General features: G+C 39.7%; 1 protein-coding gene across 1 annotated transcript; it reads left to right on the top strand.

Annotated features, from left to right (window-relative positions):
• The first annotated feature begins 2,463 nt into the window (after positions 1-2,463).
• LOC120538076 (serine/threonine-protein kinase pim-2-like) lies at positions 2,464-14,232 on the top strand. The gene is made up of 7 exons (XM_039767525.1): positions 2,464-2,958; positions 11,207-11,270; positions 11,353-11,453; positions 11,617-11,667; positions 11,889-12,267; positions 12,358-12,534; positions 14,141-14,232. The coding sequence occupies exons 1-7, from the start codon at positions 2,464-2,466 to the stop codon at positions 14,230-14,232; spliced, it is 1,359 nt and encodes a 452-aa protein (XP_039623459.1).
• The last annotated feature ends 5,202 nt before the right edge of the window (positions 14,233-19,434 follow it).

Here is a 19,434-nt window from a genome sequence, read left to right as displayed (position 1 = left end):
TAGGCTAGAATTATCACATGGATAGCCCAGTCCCTATTCAAAAACATTTGGATGTTGTTAAATGTAAAAAAAAAAATACCTGTATGTACTGCAACATTGACATCCATCCATCCATTATCCAACCCGTTATTTTCTAACTCCAGGGTCACGGGGGTCTGCTGGAGCCAATCCCAGCCAACACAGGGTGCAAGGCAGGAAACAAACCCCAGGCAGGGCGCCAGCCCACCGCAGAACATTGACACTTAATTGGAAAAAGTATTCTTTTTTTTTTACGTGTTCAATAAGAATGATCTTTCATACAGCCCATGCCAATTCACACTGTGTTTCTTGTTGCGTTGTCAGTCAAGACAATTTACCTGGAGCCCATGGATCTGTTGGTAGTCTGGCCAATTCATGATGGCACATTACTATTGCTCTCGCCACTCAGCTGCTGCCACTTGTTGCCACTCTTGTTTTTTTTTGTTTTATTTCTGACTACCAGTGAGAAGTCAAGCAAAATGACGCCTTTTATTGCCTGAGAAGATTGCAATATGCAGGCTTTCAAGGCAACTCAGGAGCCTTCTTCAGGCAAGATGCAAAGTGTAAACAATCTTTTAGTTAGCCAATAAAAAGTGTCATTTTGGTCATAATGGCTAACATGGTACAACACCCTAGTACTACTGACTCCCAGTGAGATATTCAAGAAGAATTTTTTGTGATTGTCTATTTCAGTAATACTTAAAAGTTTACATTCACTAAAGCTTAGTTTCCTCTCTTCTCCCATGGTTTATAGTAAAGACGTCACACAACAACATGGCCAGATTTATATGCTAATTACATGAATATTCAAAAAAGGCTTTTTTTAATTTTTATTTTTTAAAACTATACATTGTAACTGACCGGAGGTGATAGATATTAGCTAAAAGTGTGGACACAAACACAGTTTTAAGTTGAGTTAAGATTTATGAAGGAACTTAATTTAATGTTCATACGGTTTTATAAAACCGTTTTTTAATATGTGTATAGTACATCATGTTTGTCTTTCAAGCGTAAGCTTAAATTTAGTATTCTAAGCAAGGTTATATTATACAAAAGGCCCCTGGTGCCTCTGCCAGTCATTTACTGTAGGTTGGTCAGTGCACTTCTTACAAACACTACCTGTGCCACTCCACTACTCACCTTCTTTTAAAACAACAGCAAACATCTTCACACCCTGCTCTTTTGTCCTTCCTTTCTCTCTTCTGTTAGTTGAACCCTTGCCAAATGCTAACCCCTGACTCCAAGTTCAGTTATTCTATGACTAGAAGGACTTTTTGAGCCTTTGCTTTTTAGTGCTTCCAGAAACTCCTCAGCATCCACTTGTGGGCCCCATATTTGTTGAAGCACCATACAGCTGTGCAGGTAATACTTGGATGGGTTGTCCATATCCAGCACCCTTGAAAAGCTCTAAGAAAACACGCTGAAGGTGTTGTATAGTGTTGCACTACAGGAGCTTATGGAACTCCACAAAAAGCAATCTGATTTACCATAATTGAGCAAGAATCCTTAACTCAATAAATTACATTTTGCAAGTGTCCGGTGTTGGTCTCATAAGGTGTCGCTCCTTGTGTTTCATTTACACCGTGTTTCATGTAGCTTGTGTCCAAGGCAGGGTTTATAGCCCCAGTTGTGTTTTGCAGGACTGTAGCCCACTCTGCAGTCCTTTCACAAACACACAGCAACTCACTAAGCAAGGCTGGCAGTGTGAACCTATGTATGTTGAAAGTAAGACTTAGACCTTGGAAGATGAGCACTAAAACAGGATCTTTAATTGAGAAGAAGTCAGAACACATGGTAGGCAAGTACAAGAACAAGTGTCCAATCACTAAGTCAAATATTCCAAATTGGGAAAATGATAAAAATAGTTCAAACTACAAGGGAAGCTGTAGAAAGCCAGCTGTAGCAGAGGACAAAGGCTACACAGTGCTAGCACTACACCACCATCTAAGCTTCCCCTCCTACCATGCAATTAGTATAAGTTAGTGCTGACTAGCAACAGACGCAGATAGGAGGGGCCAGTGTAAAAAGCAGGCAAAAAGAAGGACTGGGGGCAGTGCTTCAGTCAGTTTCTGGCAGTCAGCCCCTTGCTGGTATTTCTAGATCCAACAACAATATGTCTGAGGGAGGGTGCTTGGGTTCCTTGTGCAGAGAATCCCTGCATGGCAGAATTGAGAAGCCGGAGTACATACTGGATGGTGTATGGGGATTCAAGTAGGTCATTTTCACAGGGAACTGCCACAGTTTCCCTACCATACTGATTGGCCTTTCCAGACAATAGCAAGTTGGTATGGCCCATCTCGCGATATTTCTCATCATCTGTAGTATTTTATTCATGAGAAGGACTTCAGCCATCATTGCATTGAAAGTTGCACTGAGGTGTAGAACTTGGTTGTTAGAGATGAACACAGAGTGGAATGAGCCAGAGTAGTGCTGCAGCAGCACACCATGTTTGATCTGTTTGGTCAAATAATACTTTTACTGGGAGTGGACATATCAATGCTGCAAGGTTTTATTTTTGGATGCTTCTTTGCACTGAATGCTTTATTGATCGCCACTGGTATTTATCTGGCAAGTCGATACAGCAGTCTAAATAAAAGTCAGAAGGAGCTGTCCACTAGGATTGCATCCATCACTGATCAGACATGGGAGCAGTTATGTCAGCTGCAAATCAACGACACACATGTAAGGAAGCTCAACAAAGAGCTTCATAGGAGAAACATGGAGGTGTGTGAACTGAAAAACACCAACTGCCACCTACAAAAGGAGATGCAGGCTCTCAAACAACAGATGCACATAAATCAAAATCTCCGAGAAGAAATCCATAACCTCAAAGAGGACATCAATATCTGCGTGAAGAGGGCCTTCCACTCAGCCACGGTCCGTCTAGAGCTTGTGGAAATGTTGCAGGAAGTCTTGTGTGTGGTGCTAAAAAACTGTGAGGTAAGTGACAGTGTGAGGTCTCATCAATGTGTCTGATTGGAAATGACTGGCTGTGATGGAAATGGGAAAAACTCATCAGGAACACACACGGGAAGGGGCTTACAATGCGGTTAGCACTTAAATACACACATTTGATGGTGTTTCTGAAATGCTCATTTTCCAAATATGTTTATTCCAACACAGCTTTATGGTGAGTGGGGGCCTATCATGGCAGCACCAGAGGCAAGGTCAGATCTAAGCCTGTTTGGGATACAAATTCATACCATGACAGCTTACCCAAAAGGATTATTTTTAAAAATACCCAATGACTGAGAGTGTGGTGGGGCTTTAATCATATTAAGGGCAAAATAAATATTCACAACCAGTTGTCTTGTTTGGCAACTCATTCTTTTAGTATTTGTGTACTGTATATGGACACCTGATTGAGTGTGTCCTGTAATGGACGGGCTGGTGTTTCTTCCCAGGCTTTTATGTGCTTTGTGCCCAATGTTGCTGTTTTGCTGGGAAAGACATTGGTGCTCCATGAACCCTGCATGTGAATAACCTAATTAGAAAATTTATGATTACAGGGCAAGACCCTTAGAATTATAACATTTAGCAAATTCTTTAATCCCTGGTAAAGCTTAGCTGGTAATTGTTTATGTACCGTATTCTATAATTGTAAGTGCACAACCAACTTATGATACCTGAAAAACTCAATAACTAGGTTTTGTGCACAGTAGACTATACTGCAGACACGTCCATCGGTTTACTCTTTCTTATGAAGCAGGCCTAAATCTTGGACATCCATTCTAGATTGGTAGGCAAATGCACCTCATATTTTCAGAATTTTACTAACAGCAAGAAACTCCTCGCTTTGTGGCGATTGCTCTGATGTGTTTGCAGAAGTACGTGTTAAAAGCAAGGGGAGCAGAATGTGTCAGGTATGGCTGACAGATTAAACTTGGCTAAATTCACAGGAATGCAAAATTATTTGAAGGGCAGTTCTGCAATTGATACTAGCAAAAGATAATCTTACAATGATGTTTAGGAACTGGGAATAGAGATGTTTTTCCTTGAATTATGGCAGCAGTACTCATAATCGGCACATTACTTGTAAACTGTCAAGAAACCTTGTGTTTTACGACAACATTCTTGTAGAATCAGATACATTGGCACATTCTGTATTGGCACTTAACAGAATTTCCTAAAGACTCCAGGGAAGGTCAAGTAAACTTTTATATACTGATAATAATATTATAAAACACAGCTGTTCTTACTGATAAAACAAGGCCTGATTTTCTACTTTACACTTTTCACGCAGAATATATGTTTACTTGTCAGAAAGCTGTTTTTCTTTAAAATATCTTAAAAAATGAGAATTTACAAGCAATGCTGATCTACATTACAGGTATCATCACAGGGTCTCAAGTCTGAGAAAGCAGTTCAATTACTTGACCAAGGGAAATTCTGAGCCATCAGAGAGAGCTACTTTTACATTTTCCTTTGCAGTAATATGAACATTCAAAAAACAAAAGCATCAAGACTTAAATCACACAATAAAACTTGAAAATGCTGCAAATGTGAAGTCTGTCTGGAAAGTGTCCAGCCATGTAATATGAAAGATAAATACATTTATTGAAGAAGATACAAGATACAAGCAACATTGTCCACAGGGGCAGTGACGCTTCAGTCCCCTTCCAAGTAGGCACCTTGGGACCTCACACAGTTCTCTCAGCATCTCTTCCATTGTTCAAAATATTGTTGGAATCACCATCAGCTGCCTCTTCATATTTTCCTGAATTTCATCGACAGTCGGAAATCTCTTATCTTCCAAATGTGATTTTAGTTTTGGGAAAAGCCAGAGGTTGTAGAGTCCCCTGGTTGATGTTTCGTCACTCATTGCATCATCCCTGAAAGCCTTCGGAATCATCCAAATAGTTTTCCGCAGATTGATGTTCCAGCTTGACGCAAAATTTGATGCAGATTCGTTGCTCTACTCTCTCCGATTTTGAATGTGACGGCCACACAGTACACATACTCACTCAACAATGTCTAGAGCCCCCACTGACTAATCCATTGAAGTCGTCATTGATCACGCAAGCGGATTCCAGTCCACTCTCCCTGACTGCCAGGTAAGATTACACTATGCAAGCTTACAAGGCAACTCAGGCCCCTTCTTCAGGCAAGATGAAGAAGGGGCCTGAGTTGCCTCGAAAGCTTGCATAGTATAATCTTTTTAGTTAGCCAAAAAAAGGTGTCATTTTGCTTAACTAACATGTTACAACACACTAGTATATAGTGAGATAAATGTTTAAAATGGCACAATGCATGTAGAATACTATTTTGAAGAATGCAAAACAAGTACACAAATACGGTAGATATGCTGCAGATTTTTTTCAGATTCCACTATTGGTCAGTAAATGTAAAGGCAAAAGGTACAAACTGAGCCTGAATGACACCCTACAGTCAGAAAACTGATAAATGTTGAGGAAAATAGATAGATAGATAGATAGATAGATAGATAGATAGATAGATAGATGGAAGGGGAAATTCACACAAATACAGGTGAAGGATTTTATAATAAGTAGAAAAATGTGATTGGACGCCATCACCACTGTCTGATTTTTCCCTGCAGCTTTGTGGCCTTATGTTTCTTTCACTGAGGAAGAGTTTTTCCTGATTAGGTTATTCTTCTTTCTAGTTTTGCAAAAGTGTTTGAACAGTTTATAAGGGTTGATTGATTATGAGAAGGCTTGTGAAAGCGATGGGAATGGTTTTCTCTTCTTAAACTAGAAAAGTTTCCACAGACATTTCTAGCTAATAGTGCGTAAGAATTTAATGCACCATTAAGTTATCAGGGCAGTAAGATGCTTTATATTTGCTTGAACACATGTCAATCTGTTTAGAAAAAAATTGTTTAAACAATTTATTTTTCAACAAGAGCTTCAAAATTGGGACCACATCTAATTTGTATTCATATTCAAAATAGTTTTTGAAAACTTTCACACTTACCTTTGATAATCACCCATTTATTTTTATATCAATCAAATCCAATGGCATTGCCAAAGTAGCACTACTGTGTGCATGACACTGGCCGGTGCGTTATTCTTTAGCATATATTCCCCCCAAATAAAGCATCCTGGTAGATTTCACTTTGGGAAGGTAGTTTTATTTTAATAATTTATCCAAGAACAACTTGTGTGCGAGGATTACTCTGTTTTGCATTTTCCTCCACACATAGGGGCCACCATTTGATCTGGGACTCTCAGGATCTGATTTTTCTCATTTGTCATTCTTAATACAAGGTCTACTTTTCCATCCCTTAGTTGTTAGGAATGGTCTTTTTTGTGAAGCTTTTCGTGCATACAGGGAATCGGCAATCAGCCAATGAATTTGGTCTGCTGGGAATTACATTGACCTGTCTGAAATAAAATAAATGTTTCTCTAGATGACCATGTTAGTTTTAGTCCCTTTTAATTGGTCTTGTTTTTAAATTTACATTGAGACTGTAGAGGATCCTGGAAACATACTTCAAGAAGAGACTGGATCAAGATGTTGAGGCACTTGGTAGTTTCTCCGTGTTTATGGCGAATTCTTCTGGCTTCAGAAAGAATATTGCAGCAGAACCTAGAATATAACACAGCATTGTAGCGATGACTGTTTATTCTGCATGTGTCCCTTTTAGTATATGAGCCTTGGTTTGATTTGTCACTGTTGGCTATCCACAGCAATGGGACTCTTTGAAATTCAAGTCAGGCCATGCCTGGTTCTTTTGTGAACTTAATAAAGGTTGAAAAAGTTAGTCTATCTGTTTAAAGTTCTTCATCAGCCATCTGTTTAAAGTTCTTCATCAGCCATCAAACCCCAAACATACAGATCAATAATGGATATAAAACTTTCTTTGGCATAATATTGTCTCATTTGGGTGGTTCAAAGGGGTCAAGATTATGTCCCAACATTATCAGGTAACCACCAAAACTGCCAATCCCTTGCTTTGGCACACTTGGATACATACCCACACTCAGTTATGCCTTGCTGTGCCAATTTGAAGTGTCTAGTTAACTTAGTTGGCACATTTTTAAGTTGTGGGAGGACAGCCAGATGATCCACAAGAAAACGCATGCACATGAGAACATTTGACAGGTCGTGCCGGGGCACAGTTTGAATCCAGTCTTCTAAAGGTATGCTGCACAGTTTTCTCTATCTTCTCTTCTGGTAAATGGTGCATCGTTAAATTCAGAGACACATTTAGACTGACAAAATCATGTTTATAAATGTTGCTATACAAAAGGGATTTGGTCTTGTTTCAGTTCATTAATTTGAATGAAAATGAACACAGTTTGAAAACACACTTATCAGGCTATTTTTGCTCATTATACACCCTTCTCAGTTAGGGGTAATACTGTCCAAACTAAACTGTCTTAATTAAGGTCATTTTTCTTGGTTGACCACAAAACCACCAAATCTAAGGGCTGTCCCAGATGGGCATTTATGCAGTATGTCATCAGTGAGAATGAGCCTGTGCTGATCTGGTCTTAGTATTATTTAGGGTAACACGTCTAACTTTCAGGTTTTGCACTGCTGCACCGTGCTCCAGAGTCGGAGAAGGGAAACAAAGTACTAACTTAGACAACCTCATCAGCAAATTTAAAGGACTTAGTACCATGTGAAATCTTGCATAATATATTTTGCACTTATTAGACAGTTATGGACATGAAAAAACACAAATATACCATTGAATAAAATGGAAACTATATATTTATATTTGGTCTGCAGTACAGCATGATACTGAATCAAATATATTTTAACTCAAGACCACAGAAAAAATGAAGGATGCATGGAAGCATTTATATTGTGTTATATAAGACATACTGAAATACAGATCAACATACAGTGCATCCGGAAAGTATTCACAGCGCATCACTTTTTACACATTTTGTTATGTTACAGCCTTATTCCAAAATGGATTAAGTTCCATTTTTTTCCTCAGAATTCTACACACAACACCCCATAATGACAATGTGAAAAAAGTTTACTTGAGGTTTTTGCAAATTTATTAAAAATAAAAAAACTGAGAAATCACATGTACATAAGTATTCACAGCCTTTGCTCAATACTTTGTCGATGCACCTTTAGCAGCAATTACAACCTCAAGTCTTTTTGAATATGATGCCACAAGCTTGGCACACCTATCCTTGGCCAGTTTCGCCCATTCCTCTTTGTAGCACCTCTCAAGCTCTATCAGGTTGGATGGGAAGCGTTGGTGCACAGCCATTTTAAGATCTCTCCAGAGATGTTCAATCAGATTCAAGTCTGGGCTCTGGCTGGGCCACTCAAAGACATTCACAGAATTGTCCTGAAGCCACTCCTTTGATATCTTGGCTGTGTGCTTAGGGTCGTTGTCCTGCTGAAAGATGAACCGTCGCCCCAGTCTGAGGTCAAGAGCGCTCTGGAGCAGGTTTTCATCCAGGATGTCTCTGTACATTGCTGCAGTCATCTTTCCCTTTATCTTGACTAGTCTCCCAGTTCCTGCCGCTGAAAAACATCCCCACAGCATGATGCTGCCACCACCATGCTTCACTGTAGGGATGGTATTTATTGGCCTGGTGATGAGCGGTGCCTGGTTTCCTCCAAACGTGACACCTGGCATTCACACCAAAGAGTTCAATCTTTGTCTCATCAGACCAGAGAATTTTGTTTCTCATGGTCTGAGAGTCCTTCAGGTGCCTTTTGGCAAACTCCAGGCGGGCTGCCATGTGCCTTTTACTAAGGAGTGGCTTCCGTCTGGCCACTCTACCATACAGGCCTGATTGGTGGATTGCTGCAGAGATGGTTGTCATTCTGCAAGGTTCTCCTCTCTCCACAGAGGACCTCTGGAGCTATGACAGAGTGACCATCGGGTTCTTGGTCACCTCCATGACTAAGGCCCTTCTCCCCTAATCGCTCAGTTTAGATGGCCGGCCAGCTCTAGGATGAGTCCTGGTGGTTTTGAACTTCTTTCATTTATGGATGATGGAGGCCACTGTGCTCATTGGGACCTTCAAAGCAGCAGAAATTTTTCTGTAACCTTCCCCAGATTTGTGCCTCGAGACAATCTTGTCTCGGAGGTCTACAGACAATTCCTTTGACTTCATACTTGGTTTGTGCTCTGACATGACCTGTCAACTGTGGGACCTTATATAGACAGGTGTGTGCCTCTCTAAATCATGTCCAATCAACTGAATTTACCACAGGTGGACTTCAATTAAGCTGCAGAAACATCTCAAGGATGATCAGGGGAAACAGGATGCCCTGAGCTCAGTTTTGAGCTTCATGGCAAAAGCTGTGAATACTTATGTACACGTGATTTTTAAGTTTTTTTATTTTAAATAAATTTGCAAAAACCTCAAGTAAACTTTTTTCACATTGTCATTATGGGGTGTTGTGTGTAGAATTCTGAGGAAAAAAATGAATTTAATCCATTTTGGAATAAGGCTGTAACATAATAAAATGTGGAAAAAGTGATGCGCTGTGAATACTTTCCGGATTCACTGTAAATTTGACCATTGTTAAAAAGTCACAAATTGAGAATTTGCTTGTTCACTGGTTCAAAGACTGCACATTGAAATATGCATCTTGTATCATGTTTGTATCATGTATCTTAGCAAATGTTCTACAGATCTGATATGAGATCTCTCACAGTGTGTATTATTGTATATAGAGCTTGTGCTCTTCTATAAAGTCCATGCTGTGGTGAGACATTCTTTATAAGTACCATCGAGACTCTGACTGGGTATTTATAGGCTTTGGTGACTGTTGTATTATTAATTCATCCATCCATCAATTATCCAACCCGCTATATCCTAACTACAGGATCATGGGGGGTCTGCTGAAGCCAATCCCAGCCAACATAGGGCGCAAGGCAGGAAACAAACCCCGGGCAGAGGGCGTCAGCTCACCGCAGGGCACACACACCCACAAACACCCACACATCAAGCACACACTAGGGACAATTTAGAATTGCCAATGCACCTAACCTGCCTGCCTTTGGACTGTAGGAGGAAACCAGAGTACCCAGGGAGAATATGCAAACTCCACGCAGGGAGGAACCTGGAAGCAGACCCGGGTCTCCTAACTGCGAGGCAGCAGTGCTACCCATCGTGCCGGCCCATTATTAATTCAGTTATTAGAAAAAGCTAGGCACAAAATTAAATTATTATTAACTCTTTTCTGTTATCCAGGTAATTGGGAAATGCTGTACAGCAAGACCAGATTAAGACTCCCACAGGCCTCAGGGTTTCACACACATATATTTACTCAATGAACATCACATTTAAAAATAAAACAACCCAGATGGGTGGTCTTCCTTGAAGATTTAAGCTAGTAATCACTCCTGCATTAGATCAAGGAGCATTGACGTAATTAATTGTGCAGAGCATAATGTACCTGTGAAACAGAAAAATGATGACATTACTTTTTTTCTCAACATATGCCAATGCTTCAGGGAGCATACACAGGTCACCCTGATGCTAGGTCCGTCTACGAGTTACAGAAAGACAATTATGTTTTAAATACGATTATACTAATGTTTACTTTTATCTTCTTTTCTTTCTGCACAGGGATTTCAGGGCCCTTTCATACGCACAAAGAGTAACATTTCCAAAACCAACAGAGACAATCATGTAGATTAGCAACTGCAGTTATTTGTTTTTAATAAGTTTACATGAGGGCAAACTTTCTCTGTGCTCTGTTTCTTGAAATGTCGTTAATTGAGCAATCTGTCAGTCAGCTGAGAAAATCAAAATGAGACTAACTGTGGATTAGTTATTCTATTTATATTTATCTTGTTAATCTGTTCACTGAGACAGCACTTAGACGCGAGGATTGTCTACTTACTACCGTACTACCGTACTAGGTAGTCTGTTCTACCTGAGGATCTCCTCCTCCTCTTACTATCGGACTGTATAGTCTGGTATTGATCCACAGCTAGTATGGTACTATTTCATGTACACTGCAACTGATCCAGGGAGACATTTGAATTTTTAAAGATGATCCACAATTCTTTTGCCCTAAATCCACATCTTGTATAAAATCAAAAATGAGTTTCAGGTAACAATTTTTTTTTTGCTATTACAACATTAGTGTAGCTTTCTTCTTTTTTAGCTTAAATGATATAAAATGTAGGACATTGGTACTTCTAATCACACTGAGGAGCAATGCAATGTTAGCTGTGAAAGCAAAAATATGCTGGATAATATGTGTCTGTCTTTCCATTGTCTTGTTAAAGGATCATGATGAATCCGAGGACAATCCACCATCTACCATTTTACGCAGTATGAAAGAGAACCCAGGTAAGTCAAATGTTAATTGGTCAAAGGGGCTTTAAAGGTGGGCTTTCTGTGTTGCTTATGGCTGATTGTCTTTCTTTTCCAGAATTCAGAGCTGTGTTTGAAAAGTATACAGTGGACAACGTGCTGGGGGGAGGTGGATTTGGACAGGTGTGGGCAGCTCAAAGGATTGAGAACAACTTATTGGTAACGGGACTTCTTCTAGTCTGCATCCTGTTCGTTTGGCTGGCCAGTTCCTGTATTGTTTTAGAACATATAATTAGGCTGAATATGGCTTTTATATGTTATGTAAGTTTTTTATAAAATGATTTGACTTAACATCTACCAAACTCTCTTTTTTACCTCATAGGTTGCCATCAAGTTTGCAACACCAAAACCTGAAAAGGTGATGTATAACATGGTAAGCTGAAGAACCTCTTCTACCCCATCTATCTAATTATTTTTTTATTAAACTTAGTTATATTAAGAATCACCATGTTTGCAGAAGGGCCTAACTCCAAATCCTGGAGACAAGTAAACACTTTATAAAAGACCACAACCTTTAGTGATGGGCTAGCTTTAGGAAAAGGTTCTAATGATGTTCCTGCCTTTGCTGAACTTCCTTTTGATTTATTCTATTAGTCCAATAAAGAAATGCAGGTTATGCCTTGGGAAGTAGGCCTCATGCAGCTGGTCTCTTTTCCCGAGCACCCTGGTGTAATCAAACTGTTGGAGTGGTTTACGGTGCCCACAAAAGATGTCCTGGTTCTGGAGCTTGTGGAGGCATCCATGAATCTCACTGACTATATGAAGATCCAAGGTGGTCACTTGACGGAGGACCTAACAAAGAATATCCTATCCCAGGTGGTTCAGGCAGTCCAGCATATCCATTCCTGTTTGGTCTTCCACAGGGACCTGAAACCAGGAAACATTTTGATCCAGACCACCACAGGGAAAATCAAACTTATTGATTTTGGCTGTGGCACCATGCTGAAGAAGGGGAAGTATCAGAGTTTTGAAGGTTAATCATGATGCACTCTTCCCAAGCCCTTCTTTTCCAAGTAATGCCACGGGCAGAATGATTAATTGTCACCCGTTTGTCTAATGGCAGGTACAACCTTGTATGCTCCTCCTGAGGTCTTCTCATTGGAGTATCATGAAGCCATCCCAACAACCTCGTGGTCCCTAGGAGTCACTCTCTTTGAACTGCTCTGTGGGCAGCTGCCATTCCAGAAAGTAGGGGAGATCCTCTGTGGTAGATTCATATTTACTCAAGATCTGTCTGATGGTAGGAAAGTGAGGTCTTGGCATGGTTGTATCAGATCCTGCATGTGTTTAACATTATTTTAATGCTCTTATGTTTTTCCCTCTGATTTTGTGTTGCTTTCAACTGCTTTTTACCTTACCTACTTTTATACTCTAGATGGCAGATTAAGGTTATGATTGGTGGTTTTTATTAAATTTCTTTGAGTTTCCTATGGACTTGAAAAAATATATTTTTGTCATTTCATGAGGTTTGTCATTAGTTGTGTGATAGAATCTTCAATTCAGAACTGGACATAGATTTCAGATCTCTTCCAATGTCATTTTTGTTTTGACTATGCCGCCACTGTTGTATGGAGTTTGTGTTGTCCATTTCCGAGATGAATCAATCCCAAATTGTACCGAGAACTGCACAACCATTTAAAGGGCATGCGTATGGTCCTAATGTGTCAGTGATTGGGTAAAGTTAACAACTTGCCATTCTTACTATTTTCAATTACTGGTTCTTGAATTTAACTCTGCTCCTTGACTTTGATTTCTAAAGATATTTATAAAATCCTGGTTTTAATCTTTATTTACTATTGACTCTTTTTTTCTCCTGATCCTCACTCAATAATTTTCCTCATCTGAATGTCGGAACAGATTTATAGTCAGGTAGGATTGCCTCCAACTGTATTATTGTCTTGGGTTTTGTTTGCTTTTATTTGGAAAAATTTTTTTTTTTTTTGTCCAAGTTGTTTATTCTTTGATAGACATGTCAACTCATCACATTTTGTTGAACTCTAATTAGGGGATCTTCAGTCATAGGGTTATGGAAAAGGATCAAATCATCTTCTTCTTTCGGCTGCTCCCATTAGGGGTTGCCACAACGGATCATCTTCTTCCATATCTTTCTGTCCTCTACATCTTGTTCTGTTACACCCATCACCTGCATGTCCTCTCTCACCACATCCATAAACCTTCTCTTAGGCCTTCCTTTTTACCTCTTCCCTGGCAGCTCTATCCTTAACATCCTTCTCCCAATATACCCAGCATCTCTCCTCTGCACATGTCCAAACCAACACAATCTTACCTCTCTGACTTTGTCTCCCAACCATCCAACTTGAGCTGACCCTCTAATGTACTCATCAATAAATGTATTCCATAAAAGTAAATAATAGAGCAAATTGATGGTTGATTATAGTGGCAAGATTTTATAGCGCTCAGTTCAATTCTCACCCAGCTGTGAGCAAGGGTCTTTTCCATGAGGTGTTGATATGTTCTCCCTGCATATGTGTGGTCAGTGAACAACATGAAGCTGACCAGGGTTTGGGTGTACAAGTTGCATGTGGCCTGGCTCTTGTGGTCTAGGGTCCCATTGATACAAAAGATTAAAAAGTGCTCCTAAAATGGATGGATATACTGACTTATCTTTGATGTTAACATAGACATGAGCAGTACAACATGCAACTTCAAATTTTGTAGTACCAGATGTAACAGTCTGAAATTTTGGAATGGATTGATTCAAAGTTAAAGGGAAGGACATTAAATCCAGTTCTGTTCAGTAGGACTTGGTATTAAATGCCATTAAATCAGACTCTGTAAACGTACTTCTGAGTCTCAAAAGCTGCCTTCTGTTTGTGTCTTCCTAGAATGTCAAGATCTTATTGAGAGATGCCTCTCCATGAACCCAGAAGGACGGCCCACCCTAGAAGAGATTCTGCTTCATCCTTGGATGAAATAAGGGAGGCCACATCACGTGAGTGTCACACAAGTAATTTTTAATATTTTTGGAGCTTCACCCACAACACCCTTGTTTTTCCATGACTCCCTCCTTCTGTGTCTGTTGGGGACTTGAGTAATTCTTTTAAGTGTTCTCCATGAATCTTTGAAGTTTGAGCAGTTGCTGTGGATTGTAAGAGCTATAATGCAGTGGTGAGCAATGGGTCGCGCGGGGTTTAGAAGGAATTAAGGTGAACCATGAGCAGTTCTAGTGGCTACTCTGATGATTGCTCACGAGACTTTATTTTTTACACCTCTAGTGACAATAATGTTTATGGGGCTTGAAAGAAGTGTCCTCCAGTCCTTCCTTTAAGATTGCTGGAGTGGTTAATCAAGCCCACTACAGATGTCCTGACCATGGAGTTCATAGCAATTTCTCTTAGTTTGCTCCGTCCGCAGTATATAATGGGACCATTGGGAAAGGATGCCTGAAAAAACAGGTAATGGTGACCATTTTGGTCGTACTTCCTATTTCCAATGGAGGTCCCATTAATCTCTGCAAGCAATAAGTCTTTAAGTAGAGTGTGTTAGGTGATAAAAGCTCTAGAACCTCACCCAATGAACCATTGCCATGGTGTCTAAAACAAGCCTCAACAGCTTTAGTGAGACTCGGCTGTCCCATTATGTGTAGCTGCTGTCCAGCTTGTGGTCATTCTGCAAGAAACGGGTCATTGGCGCAGGTAACCATCCAAGACCACCGCCCACAGGTAGGGAACTATCACTCTTTGAGAAATTTTGGAAGTGTGATGTTTTACTTTGTGGGGTTGTGGAAAGCAATTATGTTGAAATAAACCATAATTAAATTACATAAGTGGCTATATTTTGTAGTTAATAAAATCCTACACAACAAAAAAAGCTTGTTTGTCATTGATCCATTATCTGCAACATCTTTATCTTGGTCTACATTGGTGAGGAAAGGGGACAAGGCAGGACCAATCCAGTGAAGTATTCCAACACTTGGCTCAAACCTGCACACTCTTCAGGTAATTTTGACTCCTCAGCCCACCTAGCAGTAAACATGGAGCAAACACTGTGAAGTGACAAATCTTCCCATACGCCACTGTGCCAGCAGCATCTGTCCTTAAAAAAAAATCTGTGCCAAAGAATGAGGAGCTGCAAAGTGCCAAGATGACTGCTGTCAATTACTGGGCCACGACAAAGCATAAATGGTCTCTCATTCTTTGAATTGCCATTTTTGTTTAAATTTCACGCATTTACTTTGTAATAAAGAACAGCCTACTGCCAAAGAACATTTTGCCAGGTATTCAGTTTGCAACTGGAAAAGTCGAATTATTTCTTAATATGGAATCTGTACAGTTCTTAGTAAGTTGCAAATGTTTTTTGTTGCCCATTCTATTTTTTGTTATTTTACAGTATATCTTTTATTTGCTGAAAAAACTTGCTTGTAAGGACCCAGCACTGAGTGATGGCGGCTTTATAATCACAATTTTTCCATTTTATTGTATGTCCAGATTGTCAAGCAGGAGACAGAAGCCTAGACTTGTGTGTCCATGAAGTTTAATCTTACCAGCACACTTTCTGGGCATTTTTTTACTCCAAGTGATTTTAATTACTTTATGTTCATTTACCTAAATAGATTTGCCATATTCCTGTCTGTTATGATTATGCTACTGTAAGCTTTTACACATGGCATGAGAAAAACCTTAAGGGTCAATTCAGATGTTAGAGGAACAAAGAATGAAAAATGGATGTTGGGACCTTTAGTATTGTCTCTGTGTCTGGAATGAGCCACTCGAGTTCCTGTTCGGTCCAATTTTCCAGTCTCTATATGTTAAGGATCTAAGGGTCACATTTTAGTCAACATGAGGCCATGTTTTCAAATAAAGACATGGCTTCTAATAACTTGGCCCATGTTAACCAAGCTCCTGAGAGATTTTGCCATTTGAGACCTTAAGAGAGTAGCCAAACAGAAATTTGGCACCAGTAAATAACACCAAATGGAAACACTCTACAGTTGTGCTTGAAAGTTTGTGAACTGTTTAGAATTTTCTATATTTCTGCATAAATATGACCTAAAACATCATCAGATTTTCACTCATGTCCTAAAAGTAGATAAAGAGAAACCAGTTAAACAAATGAGACACAAATATTACACTTGGTCATTTATTTATTAAGGAAAATGATCGAATATTACATATTTGTAAGTGGCAAAGTATGTGAACCTCCAGGATTAGCAGTTAGTTTGAAGGTGAAATTAGAGACCGGTGTTTTCAATCAATGGGATGACAATCAGGTGTGAGTGGGCACCCTGTGTTATTTAAAGAACAGGGATCTATCAAAGTCTGCTCTTCACAACACGTCTGTGGAAGTGTATCATGGTACGAACAAAGGAGATTTCTGAGGACTTCAGAAAGAGAGTTGTTGATGCTAATCAGGCTGGAAAAGGTTACAAAACCATCTCTAAAGAGTTTGGGCTCCACCAATCCACAGTCAGACAGATTGTGTACAAATGGAGGAAATTCAAGACCATTGTTACCCTCCCCAGGAATGGTCGACCAACAAAGATCACTCCAAGAGCAAGGTGTGTAATAGTCGTTGAGGTCACAAAGGACCCTAGGATAACATCTAAGCAACTGAAGGCCTCTCTCACATTTGCTAATGTTCATGTTCATGAGTCCACATTCAGGAGAAAACTGAACAACAATGGTGTGTATGGCAGGGTTGTAGGGAGAAAGCCACTGTTCTCCAAAAAAAACATTGCTGCCCGTCTGCAGATTGCTAAAGATCACGTGGACAAACTAGAAGGCCATTAGAAGAATGTTTTGTGGACGGATGAGACAAATGAAAAGCGTCATGTTTGAAGAAAGGAAAACACTGCATTCCACCATAAGAACCTTATCCCATCACGTGAAACATGGTGGTGGTAGTATCATGGTTTGGGCCTGTTTTGCTGCATCTGGGCCAGGATGGTTTGCCTTCATTGATGGAACAATGAATTCTGAATTATATCAGAATTCTAAAGGAAAATGTCAGGACATATGTCCATGAACTGAATCTCAAGAGAAGGTGGGTCATGCAGCAAGACAACGCCCCTAAGCACACAAGTCATTCTATCAAAGAATGGTTAAAGAAGAATAAAGTTAATGTTTTGGAATGGCCAAGTCAAAGTCCTGACCTTAATCCAATCGAAATGTTGTGGAAGGACCTGAAGTGAGCAGTTAATGTGAGGAAACCCACCAACATCCCAGAGTTGAAGTTGTTCTGTACGGAGTATGTACGTTTAGTTGCAGTTATGGCTGTAAAGGGGGGGTCACACCAGGTACTGAAAGCAAAGGTTCACATACTTTTGCCACTCACAAATATGTAATATTCAATCATTTTCCTTAATAAATAAATGACCAAGTATAATATTTTTGTCTCATTTGTTTAACTGGTTTCTCTTTATCTACTTTTAGGACTTGAGTGAAAATCTGATGATGTTTTAGGTCATATTTATGCAGAAATATAGAAAATTCTAAAGGGTTCATAAACTTTCAAGCACAACTGTAAATTCATAAAAGTGAATGATGTTATTGCAGTAAAATGGAACAATTAGAGACCTTTGAGAAATGTTTATTCTGATGATTCTTCTTCTTCTTTTGGCTGCTCCCTTTAGCGGATCATCTTCTTCCATATCTTTCTGTCCTCTGCATCTTGTTCTGTTACATCCATCACCTGCATGTCCTCTCTCACCACATCCATAAACCTTAGCGTTCTTTTCCTCTTGCCTGTCAGCTCTATCTTTAGCATCCTTTTCCCAATATACCCAGCAATCTCTCCTCTGCATATACAGTATTCAGATGAAATTAATGTGGGACTCAAAACATGGAGTGATGGTTTCCCTCATCCTTGTAGTGTAATAAAAAAACTGAAAAGAACTTAACTGTGTTCTGTAGTGTTGGTGGACATTATGGTTACCTGCCACATATGGTAAGTAGCTGTGTTCTGTGAGGACATTGTTTCTTCTGACCATCAGCTACCAAACTAAAGTGGTGTTGAGTAAAGGAAATGTTCAGATGAAAGATTAAAAAAAGACACCTGTGTCCATGTTTATCAAGAGTCTCAGAGTAGGAAAACTGTCCTGACTGGCTTAAAAATCTAAAAGTGATGTAAATTTGGTCTTCCTCTTAGAAGTAGAAGGAAAACATCAGTTTTCCTAAATAAGGAAAGTACTCCTAACTTCTCCAGGACTTGGGATGAGCTGCCAGAAGATGGGACTCAAGCAGAAATTGACACACAGATCCTGGGAAATCACAGTATCAGCACACATTGGTGGTCACAGATGCAAACTGTATTGTGAGATAAGTGGGGTATGATGGATGATTGACCATGATATGTCACCCCGCTATGCTGAGCTCCACATTCCATGAACCCCATTTGCATTACACTTCACAAGCCCAGAACAGTTGAAGAAGACTGGTGTCAACTCCCAGGGCACTTTCAAGAGATAAGGGGCGATCACAGAGAAACACCACATGCCACAGTGGAAGTTTAGTGTGAACGTTGGGACTTCAACGGTGCTTTGACTAGTTACGGTAACTTGTTAACTTCACGAGGCATTTCCCGTTCCAGTGGAAAGGTGATTCCACGTGAGAGAGTGGCTGTGGATAACTCAACTAAACATGCCTGATACCGGGCTTTATTTTATTCAGTGTGTGTGTGTGTGTGTGTCTGTCTTTCCAGTTTGGTGCTCATTACAGTAGTATTCTTGATGTTGTGAAATGGCAACAATTATGTGCAACTTAGTACAATCTTCCACCTTTGAATATTATCATGATCTTTTTGGTGACGCCCTGTTATTAGTATCCTAATTAGTACAACATTTGCCACTCGGGGGGGATATAAAATCGCTTCATAAATGTTCCTTATTTAGACTTAGTATGATTCCTAGGAGTAATTCTGAGACTCTTGATTATATATGGGCACTGGGACATGTGAGATTTAACCCACCCTGATCAAAGATTTAACTCAGGAAATGGTTGGCAAGATTTTGTCAGTCTAATAATGCTTGCTAAAAGTGCAAGGAAGCCAAGCTGTAAAAAAGCTCTATTATAATGTGTCCCAATAACAACTGGAGGAGTTGGAACGACCATTTAGGAATATTTTGGTAAGTTTTGAGCTAATGTCACGGCACAGTGGTACAAATGCATGAGGCGACACAATA

Source organism: Polypterus senegalus, chromosome 1, assembly GCF_016835505.1.
Source record: "Polypterus senegalus isolate Bchr_013 chromosome 1, ASM1683550v1, whole genome shotgun sequence".
In the NCBI taxonomy this organism is placed as follows: Eukaryota; Metazoa; Chordata; class Cladistia; order Polypteriformes; family Polypteridae; genus Polypterus; species Polypterus senegalus.
The sequence above is the reverse complement of the archived record's forward strand: the minus strand, read 5'-3'. Positions and strand labels throughout refer to the sequence as shown.

What these genes read in the sequence shown, in the direction of transcription:
- LOC120538076 (XM_039767525.1), top strand. Translation starts at nt 2,464, where the DNA reads ATGTTTGATCTGTTTGGTCAAATAATACTTTTACTGGGAGTGGACATA. An exon ending in AAAAGGTGATGTATAACATG is followed by an intron (nt 11,668 to 11,888) that starts GTAAGCTGAAGA and finishes TTATTCTATTAG; the next exon opens with TCCAATAAAGAAATGCAGGT. An exon ending in TACTCAAGATCTGTCTGATG is followed by an intron (nt 12,535 to 14,140) that starts GTAGGAAAGTGA and finishes GTGTCTTCCTAG; the next exon opens with AATGTCAAGATCTTATTGAG.